General features: G+C 46.5%; 1 protein-coding gene across 1 annotated transcript in view; it reads right to left on the reverse strand.

Annotated features, from left to right (window-relative positions):
* LOC310811455 (neural-cadherin) overlaps positions 1–17,500 on the reverse strand; it is a 129,774-nt gene that overhangs the window by 62,784 nt on the left and 49,490 nt on the right. The window contains exons 2-3 of the mRNA XM_083679619.1: positions 3,434–3,622; positions 547–772 (exon numbers count right to left, since the gene is read on the reverse strand). Coding sequence (XP_083535745.1) covers positions 547–772; positions 3,434–3,622 — 415 coding nt within the window. The remainder of the gene's footprint in view (positions 1–546; positions 773–3,433; positions 3,623–17,500) is intronic.

A 17,500-nucleotide genomic window follows, 5' to 3' on the forward strand; every position in this document is an offset into this window, starting at 1 on the left:
ACACTTTTGCCCTTCATGTTTATCCAGAACTTTCTTTTAATAAATATTTGAATTTACCACACTTTCAAATTCCCACCCTGAGGACATAATGTGCATCTGCGTCCCTCCCTTCACCCCCACCTCCATAACCTCCTCCACTCCCTGCCTCCCTCCCTCCCTCCCTCCCTTCCCTCCATCCCTATTCTCCTCTGTTGCTCCAGGGGCCACATTTCTTCATGCAACACATGATACGAAATGCAGGGGAATCAGCCACGTTCACACAATCCTTTGGATTCCACTCTAATGAGCAGCGGAGGAGGCAGCATGGCACACACACACACACACACACACACACACACACACACACACACACACACACACACACACACACACACACACACACACATGCAAAGCACACTTGGTATACTACACCATTCCAATGCCATACCTAAACCCCCATACATCTCCCCCATCACCAACACTTACTTGATTACTCATCTTCAACCCCCCCAATCCTGAAGCCCACCCTCCCAATTCATAACCTCCCCAAACCCAGGGTGTACTCACGCTTGGCCCACGGGCGTGTTCTCTGGTACAGTCAGTGTATAGGAGGCATTGGTGAACTGCGGGGGGCGGAACCCTGCCAGGATGGCCAATGTTGCAGGTGGACCCTTCCTGCCCTGCGCGTCCATGGCCTGGACCGTCAGCATGTACTCTTTGCTGGGGGTCAGAGGTCGACCGGTGGTCCTGACCTCCCCCGAGCTACGGTCCACCTCGAAGGACTCCTCGCCACCTGTATAGGGGATGGAGACACACACACAACACGGACACACACAAGTCAATTTCTAATCATGGTTGATCCCCATGTAGAGGATATTCTTAATGAAAAACATTTGAACTTTATCTGTTGAACAAAAATTAAGAATAAATTCAGATATTTGAGCTGCGCTTAATTTGGTAGGTACAGTACAATGCAATCAATAGAACAGTATTTGACTCAGGTCTGCAGTTCACATCAGGTAGCAGGAATGACTGTAGATATGAACGTCTACACATTTTAAATAACCTATTTGTAGATTGCCCAGAGTGAGAGAAAACTAATGCTTTAAAATACATTTTACCAAAACATATGATCCTTCATGTTGTGAATCGTTCAGTGGCGTGTTTCTCTAACATATCATTTTACATGACATAACATTTTATCCAAAAAGTCAGATTTCATAACTTAATAAGTATATATGATAATAAGCACTGAGCGCTGTTCACAGAACAGTTGGCACTATATCACAGGATTTTCATGTTGTGGTGGTCGTCATTAAAGTTGTTTCCGTGGGTCACAAAAAGCTACATAAGGATGACATTAGCTGAATTAAATGTAAAAGGCTTTGAAAATTCAAGACACTCAGTGCTCAGTTGATGTTTCACAAAGATATGCTTGTTTTTGTGAGACATTTTGAAAAAGAACAATGATTTTGCGTTAATATGAAAAGCGTATACTAAAATATGGTCCTCTGTGGCTCAGTTGGTAGAGCATGGTGCTAACAACGCTTAGGTTGTGGGTTTGATTCCTGCTGGGACCATATATACTGAAATGTATGCACTCACTGCAATGTAAGTTGCTTTGGATAAAAGCGTCAGCTAAATGGCATATATATATATATATATATATATGAAAATACTACATGTCATGTTTCAAAATCGATATCCATCTTAGCTGGTGGAGGTAGAAATCTAAAGACAAGCTCATTGTAATCCACGTGTGTTTGATACCAAATCATTGAGAATTATCTATACAATGAATTTTGCCCATTGGTCAAAAAAGCATTTTTGATTCAAGTGGCAATTATAGTGGAGACAGCTGCACGATTTGACACCCCAAAGACACATACTGAGGTTTTGGAGCTGGGGGCTGGTGTATATGTGTGTGTTTGTTTCTGTGTGTGTTTCTGTGTGTAGAGGGGGGCAAGAGGACCCCTCTGCCAGCTGGGGCTGTGTGTTTGTGTGTGTGTGTGTGTGTGTGTGTGTGTGTGTGTGTGTGTGTGTGTCTTTGTGCGTATATGTGTTACCGGGTTAACATCCCATCTCTGATTCCTCTTTGAAGAGTGGAGGAAGACAGGGTCATCTTAACCCGTGTCCCCTTGGGCAGCAATGGCAACAGAAGAGCGAGAAGAAGAGGAGGAGGAGGAGGAAGAGAGGGAGGAAGAAGGGGGCACACAGCTGCTGGTAGCCAGGGATGTTTAGCTCACCACAGCTGCATCGGCCCTGTCACTCATTTTCTATTCATTTTCCCCCTCTTTTTTTCTATTTGTGGAGTTTTTTTTTTCTCTCTCTCAAAATATCGCTGTCATAGAAACATTTGAAAAATCGTGACAATGGGAGACTTGATTGTTATCACTTTGATCTAATCAAATATGTTCTACAATTTACAGTGTAGATTCATAAAAAATAACAACATATAATGCAATCAACAAGCTATACTGTTATGCTGCAATGAATTCTCCCTCTGCCAAGGCTGTCACTTCAAGGTGTTTAATATCTATTTCCCTATTGATTGATTGGTTGATTTGTTTGATTGGAGTTGTTGTTTGATTATTCAGAGATAAACATGTTGCCATAATACCCAAAGGGAAGCTAAACTCTTGATATGATTACATTATTATTACCCCCCCCCCTTATCCCTCCCACCAATCCAGTGCCATCGGCTCAGAAATCCACCCACCCACCCACCCACCCACCTACCCTCCCTCTCCCCAAAGATTTTGATTCCCAAACTAGCAGCCTTCAAAGCTCTGGGGAGCGATTAGCGATGTAGCGCTCCGGCGTTCCACGCATTCGCTAACACGTGTCCCCCTTCTTTCCCCCACCGATCGTAATTGAAATTCAACACGACCCCGTAGAAAAAGCAAATAAACAAAAACAAAATCAATATACAGAGCGGCAGCGGCCTGTGCCAGATGCTGGTGATAATTACCGCTGTCAGAGCGAATTATTTTTTGTGTGTCTGCGTGTTAGCGCTTAGCGTCGGAGGGAACTCATGCTAATTTGGTCTTGTATCTCTTGCGCTCAACGGAATTGATTGATTTGTTCGAGCTGTTTATTCTGGTTCCCCCACGCGCTCACACACACACGCGCACGCACGCACGCACACGCACACACTCTTTGTGTCCTCCTTTCCACTCTCCACCATTCCTTAAGACAATAGTCACTTGATGGCCTAGTTAGAAAGGACACTGAACTTGTTGAATAAGTACATCAGGATAAGGTAAGGGTTCAAAGAAGAATAAGGGGTTAAAACTTGTGTTTACAACGGAAGAAGAACACTTCCTACACTTTCTAACCACAACTGACCTTTAATCTTAACCCAATCCCTAACATAAGAAAAAAAAACACTTCATCAAAGACAAAAACAAAATCTCCCCAGCCAAGCAGATGCCTCCTCTTGGCTGTCACTCACCATCGAGCAGCAGGAAGTGGGTTTTCCCCAGGTCTCCATGGCGCTGGCGGGCAGAGAGGCGGTAGACCACGGAGCCCGGCGCTGCGTCAGATCCCACTGCACCCAGGTAGGGGTACGGGAACATGACCCACTGTAGGTCTGCTAGGCTGGGCACGCTCAGGGTCAGCCTGCACAGGTACCAGTCATCACCTAGAGAGAGGGAGGGAGAGAGAGAGAGAGAGAGAGAGAGAGAGAGAGAGAGAGAGAGAGAGAGAGAGAGAGAGAGAGAGAGAGAGAGAGAGAGAGAGAGAGAGAGAGAGATGTTATTCAAAGTGTTTTATCATTTTTCATTTGCGATGTTTCGTTTGAAGGGCAAAGTGGAGCACCGTCTGCCATAGCCCAGAGCACCTATAGGATTATCTTGAATGTAGGCTCTGATCTATGGACAGTTTAGTATTCTACCTTCATATTGATTAAGGTAAAGGGTTAGTTCAATATTTTTCAATTTATAGTAAGATGGTTCCTTATCTGAAAATAGTCTGTGGGCCAGGAGGAACTCTAATCCATGGTTCAGAGTGGTTTAAAAAGTAGTGGCCATTTAAACAACTCTGAACCATGGATTACAATTTTTCTTAGCTCATAGACTACTTTCAAGGAAAGGAACCATCTGGCTATAAATATATTGAACTAACCCTTTAAGGATTGGGCTAGGGTAAGCTGATGGTAGATCTGCGCTCATACGGACAGCTTCCAGGAGACTCTGACAGTGTTATTTGATCTGGCTCTGAATAACTTAGCTCCAGGACTGTGCAACCTTTGGGCTTTGACTTCTCGATATGAAGCAGAATGAAGTTAAAAACTGATCTGAGATCAGATCACTCCAAATGGTTGAGGTTATGATTGTGGGCCAGTGAACTGATCCTGGATCTGTGCCTATTGGGCAAATTCTTCCTGGAGCTTTCCAAGCACATCCATCTCTCCCTTCAAAGTGTTTACGATCCATGGCACAATCTATTTGATCTTATTTGTCACCAGAAATCCATTTCTCAGAACTCTGGCTGTGTCACTTTATTCCCCCAACCAGACACCAAACCACCTGGACGCCTACAGGGGAGGCCATCTTGGGAACTAATCTCATGGTCAAGACAAATGGCCGCTCGCAAAATGGCTGATTACACTTTGGGCCTGAAGTGTTGTGGGCCTCGTCTGTTGACGCGCTAGCAGGTATCGTCTGAAGCTCTGTCGCTTCCACCCAAGGCCTCCCAACAATCAGAGAAAAGGATGACATTTCTGTACAAGACCCATCATCGCCCTCCCTTTTCTCTCTTTTTTTTTTCGTGCATGTTTCTCAGGAAGCTCACTATCACACACTGAGAGAGAAAGAGAGGGAGAGAGGGAGAGAGAGACAGAGAGAGACAGAGTGAGAGGGAGAGACAGAGACAGAGAGAGACAGAGAGAGAGAGAGAGACAGAGTGAGAGAGAGAGAGAGAGAGATAGAGAGAGCAAGCGCGCGCTCTCAAACGCCTTCAGAAGATCAGAACAGACACGACGCGACTAAGGAAAGAGACTCCACTGCAGTCAAGCAGACATATATCTGCCTTTGTGTACTTGTTTCTGGCTTGTTGTCTTTTGCGGAGGTTTGTTTTGTCTGCAGACTTGTGGTTTGTGTTGTTTGCGATGTCTCGCACAGCAGAGAGACAACAACAAATAAGAGGGAAACTTCACATCTGAGGGTCGGGGGAAAGAAAAGGCGGGAAAAAGGGGGAGAGGGAAGAGAAAAAAAAGGGAAGGAACGCACCACTGTCTCCCTCCTTCCTGCCTTTTCATATGTGTGCCTTTGGAAGTATGTCAGCAGAGACTGAGAGAGAAAGAGAGAGAGAGAGAGGGAGAGAGAGAGAGAGAGAGAGGGAGGGAAAGGGGCAGAAGCGAGAGAGGAGAGGGAGAGACTGGGGAGGGTGGGAGTGCTCTTGACAGCTCTTTTCAGTGAAACTAGATTCCTACATTGCTATTTCTCGTTCTTGGCGTATGGATATGGGTTTTAAGGTATACAGTCTTCTTCAAAGACTTTCGTGAGACATCTTGAGACAAAATGGCGGATTTCTTTTTATACCACTCAATGGCACCCCAACAACTAATTCCCCAAAGCCCATCCAATGGCTTGTCGACAAGAAGAACTAAAAGATCAACTTGCGGGCTACAGTGTACAAAGATCATATATTTACATTTATGCAGAAACATGCCCTCAGTATGCTAATACTGTATACTTTATTACAAATATGCATCCTACAGGCCAAATCCACAGAAAAATGTCATGTACTCAACCCTTGCGGCCTCGGAGAGACAGACATTTAACATAGGCTCATAATGATAGCCGTGTCATGATCCGTGGTCCGAGCCACTGAGCACACGCTAAGTCCATGCCAAATACATGCATGGATACATACATGCATATAAATGGCTGACTTGGAGCTGGCTCAGTGAGCTTTAACTATTAAACTGCCATTGGATGTTGTAATGCGAGGGATGGGGGGCTTCCATGGAAATGGAGGGGGGTCAGTCCTGATATACAGTCACACTATATTTCTGCCTATATTTTACGTATCTCACCCTGAACAGTGTCCACCTACACCCCCGGACACGCACTGTTGTCCCATTTTGAGACCGTCCTCTCCTCACTTTTCACCCATTTCTCTCTTCCCTTTCTCGATATCCTCCACTCCTCCCCCAAAATAGGCAAAAAACAAAAGCCAGCCCCCCACATTATCCACCTCATCAGTGTTCCTTAGCGCGGAAAAAGTCGACAAAGCGAACAAAAGGAGCGCGGCCCGCTCCACACGTGTCTGTTCACGCCTTTCTAATCCTTGTAAGCACTCAGATACCGTACCGTACCCCGCCATAGAAATAGCCCACTGAGTCTCAACTCAGTTCACCCAAATCTGGCTCCTCATTTGAATATCAATGCGGACCATGTCACGGATTGTTATGCAAATCGGAAATAAACAAAAAAAGAAGAAGAAGAAGAAGAAGAGTGGAATCTGTGTTTTGTTTGCTGAGCGCTTCTGTTTTGGTCTTTTTCTTCTTTGTGCCCTGATTGGATACACAGTGAATTAGGAACGCAGCCGTGCAGGAAGGATGGATAGAGACAGAGCGAAAATGAGATTGCATTCAAGTGAGACTGTATGAGTCTGGCATCAAGTGATGACGCAGTTTTGAGTGGGGTGCAGCTTGTGACGGTACGTTCATAGTACTCAGGCTTCAATGAGGTAAGGAGGAAGAAGAAGAAGAAGAAGAAGAAGAAGAAGAAGAAGAAGAAGAAGAAGAAGAAGAAGAAGAAGAAGAAGAAGAAGAAGAAGAAGAACAACAACAACAACAACAACAACAACAACAACAACAACAACAACAACAACAACAACAACAACAACAAGAGGGGGACCATGGAGACATCTCCAGATTGTCACCAGGTGTGTGGACTGACTCCATATTGGACACCAGAGGTGTTAAGTGATCCCCCAAGTGAAAGGGAGGAACAAAGAACCCACAACCGGCAGCCCTCAAGGACTTCAGGACTGGAATTGGATACCTCTTTATCCATGCTTTTATCCTGAAATAATCCATAGGGGGGCGATAGAGAGATAGACTCCCTCCCATCCCTTGTGCTCATGCCCTAGGGACCCTCTTGACATCTCTTGACCCCTGTCATGCCTGACTAAGCTAGTGTGTGTGTGTTGGTGTCAGGTGACGAGAGACACACCTGCGGGTGGACTGGAGAGAGATCAGAGGTATCACTGTGTTACCTGAACCTGAGAGGTACAACACAGAGGACAAAGGGTCACACAGCAGAGCTGAGATTACATATACAGGGATGCACACACTCACACACGCATACGCATGCATGAAAGCACGCTCCCACGCACACACACACATATGGATGCACATATTGTACAACTATAAGCTATATTGTTTTTGTGCATCATGCATATTTGGGGAGACACAAAAAGACACAGTTATGAGTAAACACAGATTTAATGATACTGGCACACACACACACACACACACACACACGCACACACACACACACCGATTTATACTCCCAAAACAAGCCCCTAGGGACGCCACATAGGTGCGTTTGTGTGATTGACAGCGTGGGATGGGTCGCCTTGGTGACTCAGAGAGCGCAGGTGTTCCCATGAGCCCTGTTTCTGTGGCAGCAGGTTAAGTCGTGACAACTTGTGACACGTGAACACACAGACTGCTGTCTGCTGTAATTGCCTGTTGATGCTGGCCTTGCTGAAAGCCGACACTGTGTATTTGTGTGTGTGTGTGTGTGTGTGTGTGTGTGTGTGTGTGTGTGCTTGTACGAGGGTGTGTGTGTGTGTGTGTGTGTATGTGTGCCACAATCTAAAAAGAGCCTCCCTTTCACGCACGATTAACTCCTCAATGATGTAGATCTCACTGTTGTTCTGATGACATGCATTTTGGGGGGCTATAATTAAGTTTTCAAATCTGGGCCTTTTGTCTCCTCAAAAACCATGTGCTGCACATTGAAATTCCTCAGCAGGAGAGGCGTCACAATGACAGAAAGGGAATAGAGGGGGAGGAGGGAGAAAGAGAGAGAGAGAGAGAGAGAGAGAGGGTTTTCTGTTACCCTTATACTGTATGATATGTGGTATAACAAGGTACCCTTAACTTTATCCTTTATCCTAGAAGATCAGATCAGAAGTTGAAATAAAATACACCTTGAGGTAAGGATTTGGGGTAGGTAAACTTCGACCCTGAGTGTTAGCAGTGGAAAACTCTGGGAAAATGTTATTATCCCTCATGGGGAAATCGTATTTTTGCAACAAATCATTAAAAGACATCAAAAGACTATTGACGATTGATGTTGCACACTATGTATCTTATATAAGGTGCCTCTTTAAATAGCTAGTACTTATATTCGGAGGGATATATTTTGGGAGGAGACAGAGACACCCAACATGGAAGGACAGAACCACCTCTGTTCCAGGAGCTGGGAACCCTGCTCTCCATCTGCTCCCTGGGAGCCAGTGGACTGAGGCGTGATGCATCCTAATTAATGATCTTATAGACTGGCCCACTTTCACTGAGCTCGACACAGGCACACACACACGCTCACACACGCACAGGCACAGGCACAAACACACACACACGCGCACACACACACACACACACACAAACACACACACACGCACGCACACACACACACACACACACACACACACACACACACACACACACACACACACACACCCGACATCCTGCAGGCACTGAGTTAATTAAGCACCATTTTTCACTCCTGATGATGGGAGGAGGCAGAGAGAGAGAGAGAGAGAGAGAGAGGAAAAAATACATACAGTAATGACATTTGCTCCCCTCTGCTGACTTAGCGTGCGCCTGAACACACACACAGACACACACACACACACACACACACACACACACACACACACACACACACACACACACTTTGTCCTCTAAATAAAAAAATAAAGGTACCACCCCAGTAAAACCACAATTCCCTCCCTTTACAAAAAGCCTCTTGTATCTCCATATTTCATCCGTGTCTGACATTGCCTGACCAAACATAATGATATTGTAAACGCACAGCTGCTTAACATAGCTAAGCAACCAGCCTTATGATGTAAATGCATGTAAATGCAGCGCTCCATGAAATACAGGAGAGAGACAGCATGAATAAGTTATTCTATTCGCTCCCGTGACAAAGCAACAAACAAACTGCCATTGAGAAACACAAGAACGAGAGGTCTGAGAGGAAAATGAGGAGTGGAAATTCAGCCACGGACAGGCTCAACTGTGCAGTGTCTGTGTGCGTGCGTGTGTGTGTGTGTGTGTGCGTGTGTGTGTGTGTGTGTGTGTGTGGTGTTTTCAGTTTGCTATCTGAGATCTGATTGAAAGCCCTGAGGCTGTGTATGGATGGACACACACACACACACACACACACACACACACACACACACACACAATCAATAGAGGAGGCCACAGCTGCACATAGATGTCCCTCTATGCCCTGTGGACTACTGTACTAATGTACTGTACATGTTCCACTGAGATGACCTCATCAGTCTCAACTAACAACATGTTTATTTGCCACATGCCAAATGGCACCATTTATTGAAAGATAACTTTCCCATTTGATTTGTCCAAACAATATACAGTAGTACATTTGAAGCCCCGGTGCTAAGACATCATGATTCATCTTCTATAAATCTGGTAATCGAGGCTAGCTTATACGGTAAATTAGCTTCACATACCAGTAAGCCAAACATTGCTCTTATAAGGGCAAATATGTTCAAAAGAGGCACTCTTGGAAACCGCACCAAGCATCAGAACACATATTGTATTCCTATCTAACCAACTACCACAACCACCGCCCATAGACGCCCATACCGTGCCTGTCCCTCTGGGATTAGAGGTCCATCAGGGCTGCCCGCTCTCTGCCTGACCACAAATGTCATCTTTTCACCGCTCCAGGACCCTGGGCGCCCGTGAGTGAGCGAGCGAGCCAGGCCTTACAGTCAGCTCAACACGGAAACTCAATTAGGGATCATTCTGTGGCTTGGTGTGCAGTGGGGAGCGGGGAGGGTGAGGAGAGAGGGGAGGAGATGGGTAAGGAGAGGGGTGAAGAGGGGGGAGGGAGAACAGAGGAAGGGAGGAAGAGAGGTTACAAAAGGTTCTGGTGATCTGAGCTCACAGCTTAAGACTATCAAGAAGCCTTCAAAATACACCCCTCTTTCTGTGTGTGTGTGTGTGTGTGTGTGTGTGTGTGTGTGTGTGTGTGTGTATGTTAGGTTGAAAATGAGATGAAGTATGGAACAGGTGATGGCAGTTCCCCAAGTTGGCATTTGCCATGTTTCTTTCACCTACATGTACCCCGTATGTTCAGACAAACGACACACAGCGAGGAATGAAGCCCCTTTAGGCGACTGAGACCCTTGGTCTCAACAGACCCCCGGGGCGTGTCCCAATAGCAGAAAGTGGCTCCCCTCTCTCGCTGTTTCATTTCAACATGGCGCGGGCACAGTTGGTTGGCACACTGTCTCACTCTCACACTGGCATCACTGGCAACACTTAGTCAGCCACAGCTATGAGTCCTCACCAGATGGCATGAGGTGGCACCATGTGGCGGGCAACATAACAAGAGCAATCAAACAAATTGAAGCCCACACCAAATGTTTACATAAACGAACATATCTTCATCGACCGTAATACCGTTCCCATGGACACACACACAGAGTTTTTACAGATAAAAGGGAGGATTTGGGGTGTTCTATGTTGGATGGTTGGGAATATGGTGCCTGCAACATCAGTTGTGGTTTGATGCCTGTTTTGCATAGGCTACATACTGTAGGCTGACTAGGAATGTTTTGTGGGTTGCTTGTTTGGACAACAGAATCTGCTTCATAACTATTATTGTAACAACACTAGCTTCTCTTCCATATTCATCTTCATGTGGTCTCCTTTTGATGGTATTGATATAAAAAAAGAGATCTGTATCTCATCTGTATGGGACTTATCTGGATAAATAGTACTTTGTGTATTTCTTGTTGTAGTATATTTTGTATGTACTCGTTATACAGAAAACAAGGACAATGAATAAAAAAAAAAAGCGTTTGGTGTGAACAGCGAGATGCTTTTTCACGGCGAAGGTCATTGACATCATGTCAGCATCCTCACTGTGCGTGCTTCCTAGTTTTCAAACTGAGCACTCCCAATCACCACTTTGGAGTATGGATCCCACATCCCACCAAGGACACTGGAATTCTATGAACTCTCCCCACTCAATATGAGGCCTAACCACCAGTCTGTTAGAAGCCTGGATCTGGGGCAGGATAAGCCATATCCAGGAGTTTGATTTTTCCTGTGACTCTTAGGAATGGAATCAATGGCTCTGGAGGAGTGGAGAGGATGGAGATACGGACCCGGAGCGAAAAATTAAAGCCTCCTGTCTTTGATGGTGGGGTGGAAAAACCAGTTGGGTTTATTTATTTGATCCTCCGATCTTGATTTAGTGTGAAAGGGTTAGGGGGGTCTGGTGGGGAGTATTGGAGATGTGGATCATGAGAAATTGGGCCAAAGTATGTGTCTTTGTGAGGAGATACACTGCTTGAGTGCACAGGCGATGTAAAAATTCATAGGCACATCCTCATAAAAATTCGGACACTCATCCGTTTAATAACTAAATCCATTATTCTTTCTACCTATGTTCTACCAAGTTTTCATGCTGTCAGACACATCCTCAAGTGGCATCTTCTTTTGTCTGAATGTCCGTGTGTGTGTGTGTGTGTGTGTGTGTGTGTGTGTGTGTGTGTGAGGGGAATTTGAGAGGTACATTCGCGGTAATCCTAGCTGTCGTGAGAGAAGTGTGTGTGTGTGTGTGTGTGGTAAGACTCGTTCTGCAAGAGTTACGGCGAAAGATAAAACGAGAGAAGAAAGGAGGGAACATGAAAGAATGGATAAAGCCGTGCAAGGTTCAATATTCCAAACTGTATATAATAAAACGTTTGTTTCTCAACTCGTTCAAAGTCACCTTAGAGAGAAGGGTAGAGAGAAAGGGAGAGAGAAGGGGAGAGAGGGAGAGAGAAGGGTAGAGAGAGAGAGGGAGAGAGAAGGGTAGAGAGAGAGGGAGAGAGAAGGGGAGAGAGAGAGGGAGAACAAGAAAGAAAGAGAGAAAAAGAGAAAGGGTGAGAAAGAGAGAGTGTGTGATGAGAGAGGGGGCGAAAGAGAGGGAGAGCGATAGACAGACATTTACAGAGAGACCCGCACAGACAGAAAGAGAGAGAACAAGTAGATGGGGAAGGAGAACGAGAGAGAGAGAGAGAGAGAGAGAGAGAGAGAGAGAGAGAAAGAGAGGACACAGAAGGGTGTCTCTCAGAAGGCTCAAACTCATATACGTCTCATTTGCTCTTTCCTGTCTTTCATTCTCTCTGCCCCCCTTATCACCCGGTTCCTCCATAATTGAAGCCGTTTTTACATCTACAAAAACCAACTCTTGGATTTTGAAAAAACTACATATTTTGGATGTTTGGGGTTTTTCGTCGATGTCAAACTGTCTCTGGGCGGACCTTCACAGCCTGTGAGGGAAAATACGGAGCGATCCGAAACATGGAAACTGTCAGTTAAATTATGAATATCTGAGGACTTTTGTCAGGCATTAAAAAATAAAAGTGGTGAAATTTTAATGCGGCAACTCATTGATTATTGATGCGTTCTGTCAGGGAAATTCTCTGTAAAAACCGACAATGGTGGAAGTGTGATAAAGGAGAAAAGGGTGTGTGTGTGTGTGTGTGTGTGTGTGTGTGTATGTGTGTGTATTGTGGTGTCTGTGTCAAGGGTTTACGTTGGCTTTGATAACTATCAGTCTAAAAAGTCAAAGTGAATTTCAATGAATGTATAGTTCCATGGGGAATACCATATTAGGGATTGCTTCAGGTTCATTTTACTGTCTCACTTTACCAGGGTAAACGCCGGGAGTGAGGAGTAACGGAAGCTCTTAAACCTGCCTATGTGTCCCAGCTGTTGCTAAAACGACCTGACTTTTGTCACAGACTGAGTGGCAGACAGACACACACACAGACTCCCCCCCCCCCCCCCCCCCGCCACACACACACACACACGCACAATGTTACACAGATGCAGAGCCAGTGGCACCTCAGCTGCTCTCTAGGAGGTCTCCTAAGGTCTCCTAAGGTGACATGAGGATCAGAATACTCCTATACCCCCCCCCCCCCCTTCCAGCCCCCCCCCCCCCCCCCACACACACACACACTCCTAGAGAGCAGCTGGGGTGCTTGCATGTCCCCAATGGCTCTGCATCTGTGTAAATGTGTGTGTATGTGTGTGTGTGTGTGTGTGTGTGTGTGTGTGTGTGTGCACGTGTGCAGAGGTGATAATTGTTCTGGTCAAGCTCTGGTAGACAAGGGGGAGAGAAGAGGAGAATTCATTGACCCTGAAAATGTCATTGACTGCATCAAAGCCACTGTTAGAGTATCAGTAGATTAGACAGCTACCTGTGTGTATGTGTGTGTGTGTGTGTGTGTGTGTGTGTGTGTGTGTGTGTGTGTGTATGTATGTGTGTGTGTGTGTGTGTGTGTGTGTGTGTGTGTGTGTGTGTGTGTGTGTGCATGTGCGTGTGTGTATGTGTGTGTGTGTGTGAGTCAGTGTATCTGTGTGTGAGCTTGAGCTCTCTGATGATGAGACATCCCAACTACAACTCTTTGATAGGTGTGTGTGTGTGTGTGTGTGTGTGTGTGTGTGTGTGCAAGCGTGTCCGTGTTTGTGTGCACGTGTGTTTGAGTATGCATTTGTGGGTATTTATATTTATCTTTATACGTGTATATGCATATGCAAGTGTGTGTGTGTGTGCGCGAGCATGCTTGCATGTGAGAGCATATGTGTGTGTGTGTGTGTGTGTGTGTGTGTGTGTGTGTGTGTGTGTGTGCCCAGCTTGAGTGAGAAAAGAGGATTGAGGCTAGTGGGGTGCACCAAAGCCAAGGCTCCAACTATTCAACTCCATTCAGTTGAAATAGCCAGATTTTCCGCCAGAGCGACTCCGTATGGGAGCAGAGGAATCAAGTCTCTGAGACCAATGCTAGCCTGCTGGGTTAGCCCACACAACCAGGGGCTTCCCACGGACACAGCAGGGGCATGTGAAAGCCCATGTTTTCAAACATGGGGCTGTGATAGATATAATGAGAGGTTTGTGTGTTGGTTCGGCATGGGGGACGGGAGGCGTGCAGCAGGGGTACCAAATGATAGGTTAGCCTGGTCACTCCTTTGAATCTATTCATCAGCACAGCGTACACCAACGGGTGTGAGCGAAAACACAAACAAACGTGCATACCATCGCTCTACCACACACAGAGGGAGAGATGTATACAGCCCACACGACACACACGCAAACACGCACGCACGCACGCACGCACACGCACGCACAAACGCACGCACACACACACACACGTACACATACACACACACACAGGCACACGCACACACGCACACGTACGCACACCTCCCTGAAGAGTCGTGACAAGGCCTGGTGATCAAAGGAGCAGATTTACTCCATTATTTGCATAAATAGCCAGCAGAAGCTGTTTAGAGAGAGTGCTAAGCCCTCCAAAGAGCTTTTCCAATCCCACACAGGACCCTACTTATGGCTGAGAACACACAACAATAGGGCCTGATATTCAACCAATCTGGAGCAATCTCCAAAAGCTGCCTCTTTGGCTAAGTCATAGAGAGAGGCAGGGCTTCCTTCCCCTTAAACAAAGCTGAACCGAGGCGGGCCGTGTCCTCACCGTACCTCAAAGCCAGCTTCAAAATAGACTCGGCGACATCACATGACCACGGGAAAGTTGACTTCGCCGATGTTTCAGATTCAACCAAGCAAGATGTTTCACTCGCTAGCGATTCCACAGGCGCACAAGGAAAGTCGTTTGCGAACGCCAAACAACAAGCACTTGCGGGACGCACGAAAAGGGGTAGAGAAAGGTTAAGTCTCTTATTCGAGGGAGTTTGTCTTTCCCCTGTTCAGCTTGTTCTATCGCTTTCCCCAAACCTCATTTCAACTTGCATTCTGTCATTCTCACATAAACTCTTGAACTCTCTCTCTGTCTGCCGTTCTGTCTCATGCGCCCTCGCTCCAACTCCTTTCTTCTATTTGTTCTCCTTTTGCTGTTTACATTCGTTGTCTATCCTCTTTCCGTTTTTTATCCCCCCACTCTAGATCCCGTGAGTTTTCTAGCTGTATTCTCTCTTCAACTGCTCTCTCTCTCTCTTCTTCCCTTGCACCTTCTTTCTCCCCCCTATAAAGTTTTCCCTCCCTCACTCGACAGGGGCTAGGCTAGGTTAAGGGGGTTCTAAAGTGGACTTGGAGGGGCTGACTATGGCTAACATGGACTTGAAGGAGGCTAACGTGGCTAAGGGTGTTCCACCTGTAGACTTTTTTTTTTTTTTGCTGCTGCTGCTGCTGCTGCTAAGCTAGGCTAGGCTAAGGGACTTTAACAGTTTATAGGAGGCTAACATGGCTAATGGTGTTCCACCATGGACTTGAAGGGTTTTAGTGCTGCTAAGCTAGGCTAGGCTAAAGGACTTTAATGGTTTATAGGAGGCTAACATGGCTAAAGGTGTTCCACCGTGGACTTGAAGGGGCTGGATATGGCTAATACGGCTAATGGTATTCCACTGTAGAATTGAAGGGGCTGGCTATGGCTAATATGGCAAAGGGTGTTCCACCGTGGACTTGCAGGGGCTGGCTGCGGCTAGGCTAATTGCTGTGGAAGTGTGTGGGGGTGATTAAGCACACAGAGCAGGGTGCCTGTTTCTCTAATGAGAGCAGCTGTCGAGGCGCGGGACCCTTTGATAGTGCGAGGGTGTCTCCATGTCCTAGAGCCCCCTTGACACACACACACACACGCATACACACACACACCAAGAGTATAGAGAACAGCAATAATCTCCCCTCTGTAATGCTTCTCAGCTCTCTCTTTTCTGTCTTTACCATGACTGTCATCTTCAATCCGCTTCTGAAACTCCTTCCTTCGCTTTCCCTCCTTTTGGTTATCTCCTCACTTCTCTTACTCCTCCACTCTCTTCTCCTCCTACCTTTCACTCTCCTCTGCTGCATTTGTCCTCCAGGCTCCACCCTCAGTCCCCTTGCTTTCTGTCCTTCTCCTCTTCTCTCCTCCACTCTGTGCATGCCCTATCATTCCATACCATTCCCTTTCTTCCTCTCTTTTTCCCTCCCCTTGCCTCTCCCATCCTCTACCGTATCTCCAACCTTGTGTCATCCTTCACTCTTCTCCCCTCCTCCCCTCCTCTCCTTTCTTCTCTCCTGTTGTGTGCCTGTCACACATGTCCATCAAAAGCCTTGTGTGGATCAGTATCAGTGTCAGAGTTCACACTCCCATGGAGAAGCAAGTCACCAATCACATCCTCTCCTCATCTCCTCACATGGGGTAAGGGAACCAATGATATGAAGAGTTCATCTGACCAATGTAGCCTATAATAACCATCACAGAAAGAAATCTTCACATCATACTTTATAACACTAGTCAGAACTGTGTAGTAGAACTTTGTACTAGAAATGTGTACTAGAATCGTGTGCTAGTAGTACAGCGTTCCATCTGTGTACCCTCTGGAGAACAGCGATACACTCTGACTCAGCCCCCCCCCAAGGTACACGAGACGCGGTGAGCGCAGGCGAACTCCGCGGAGGACACAGATCGGCCCGTGACTCGACACCAGACGCTCGTGCGGCGCTGAGATGCCGAGCCCAGCATGGTACCGTGACGTGTCGCCATCTGAACGGACAGCCATTTCATCATCAGCCTCCTCCAGTAGACAGGAAAAGACGGGGGAAAACAAGATCAGACGCTACTGCAACCTCGATGCTACTGTTGCCTGTCGCTGACTCAAGAGCTCAAAAGGGACATGAAAAACACATCCAAGAAAAAGGAGAGAGAGAGAGAGAGAGATATGATATAAAGACTTGATGTAAAAGCTTGTACGTTGAGGCAGAGTATGGGTGTTTGTTTTTGGGAGTTTGCGCTCCTAGTTTTGACTTCAACTATTGACTCCTTTGTGAACCCAAGTGAAGACTTGGCTTGAAGAAAATGGCTGAACCCAGTGAACCAGATCGTTGAACCACGTCCACGCCTACGTCCAGCTAGTTAGGGAAGGAGAGACAGGTCCTGGTCCTGGTATCTTGTCCTGAAACAACGCCTAGCGATCTGGACACTCTCATGCAGGTCAGAGGACGCTGGTGGAGGTAGCAATCAGAGGACGGGCTCATTGTGTGGCTCACAAATCTGTTGGATAGCATTCCTCATTCCATACCGTGCATGACAGTGAGCCTGTCCTCCGACATCTACCTCCACCAGCCTCCCCTGGTCTGCACTCACTCATGCCACCGAAGAGCATGCATTCTTTCCATGCATTACACTGAGTCCTTCGATTTCTGCCTCCACCAGCTTCCGCCGATGTTGATCTGAGTAGAGTTCTATAAATAAATCCATGCCATTTATCTGACGCATTTATCCAAAGCGACATCCG

Source organism: Argentina silus (assembly GCF_951799395.1).
Source record: "Argentina silus genome assembly, chromosome: 10".
Taxonomy (NCBI): domain Eukaryota; kingdom Metazoa; phylum Chordata; class Actinopteri; order Argentiniformes; family Argentinidae; genus Argentina; species Argentina silus.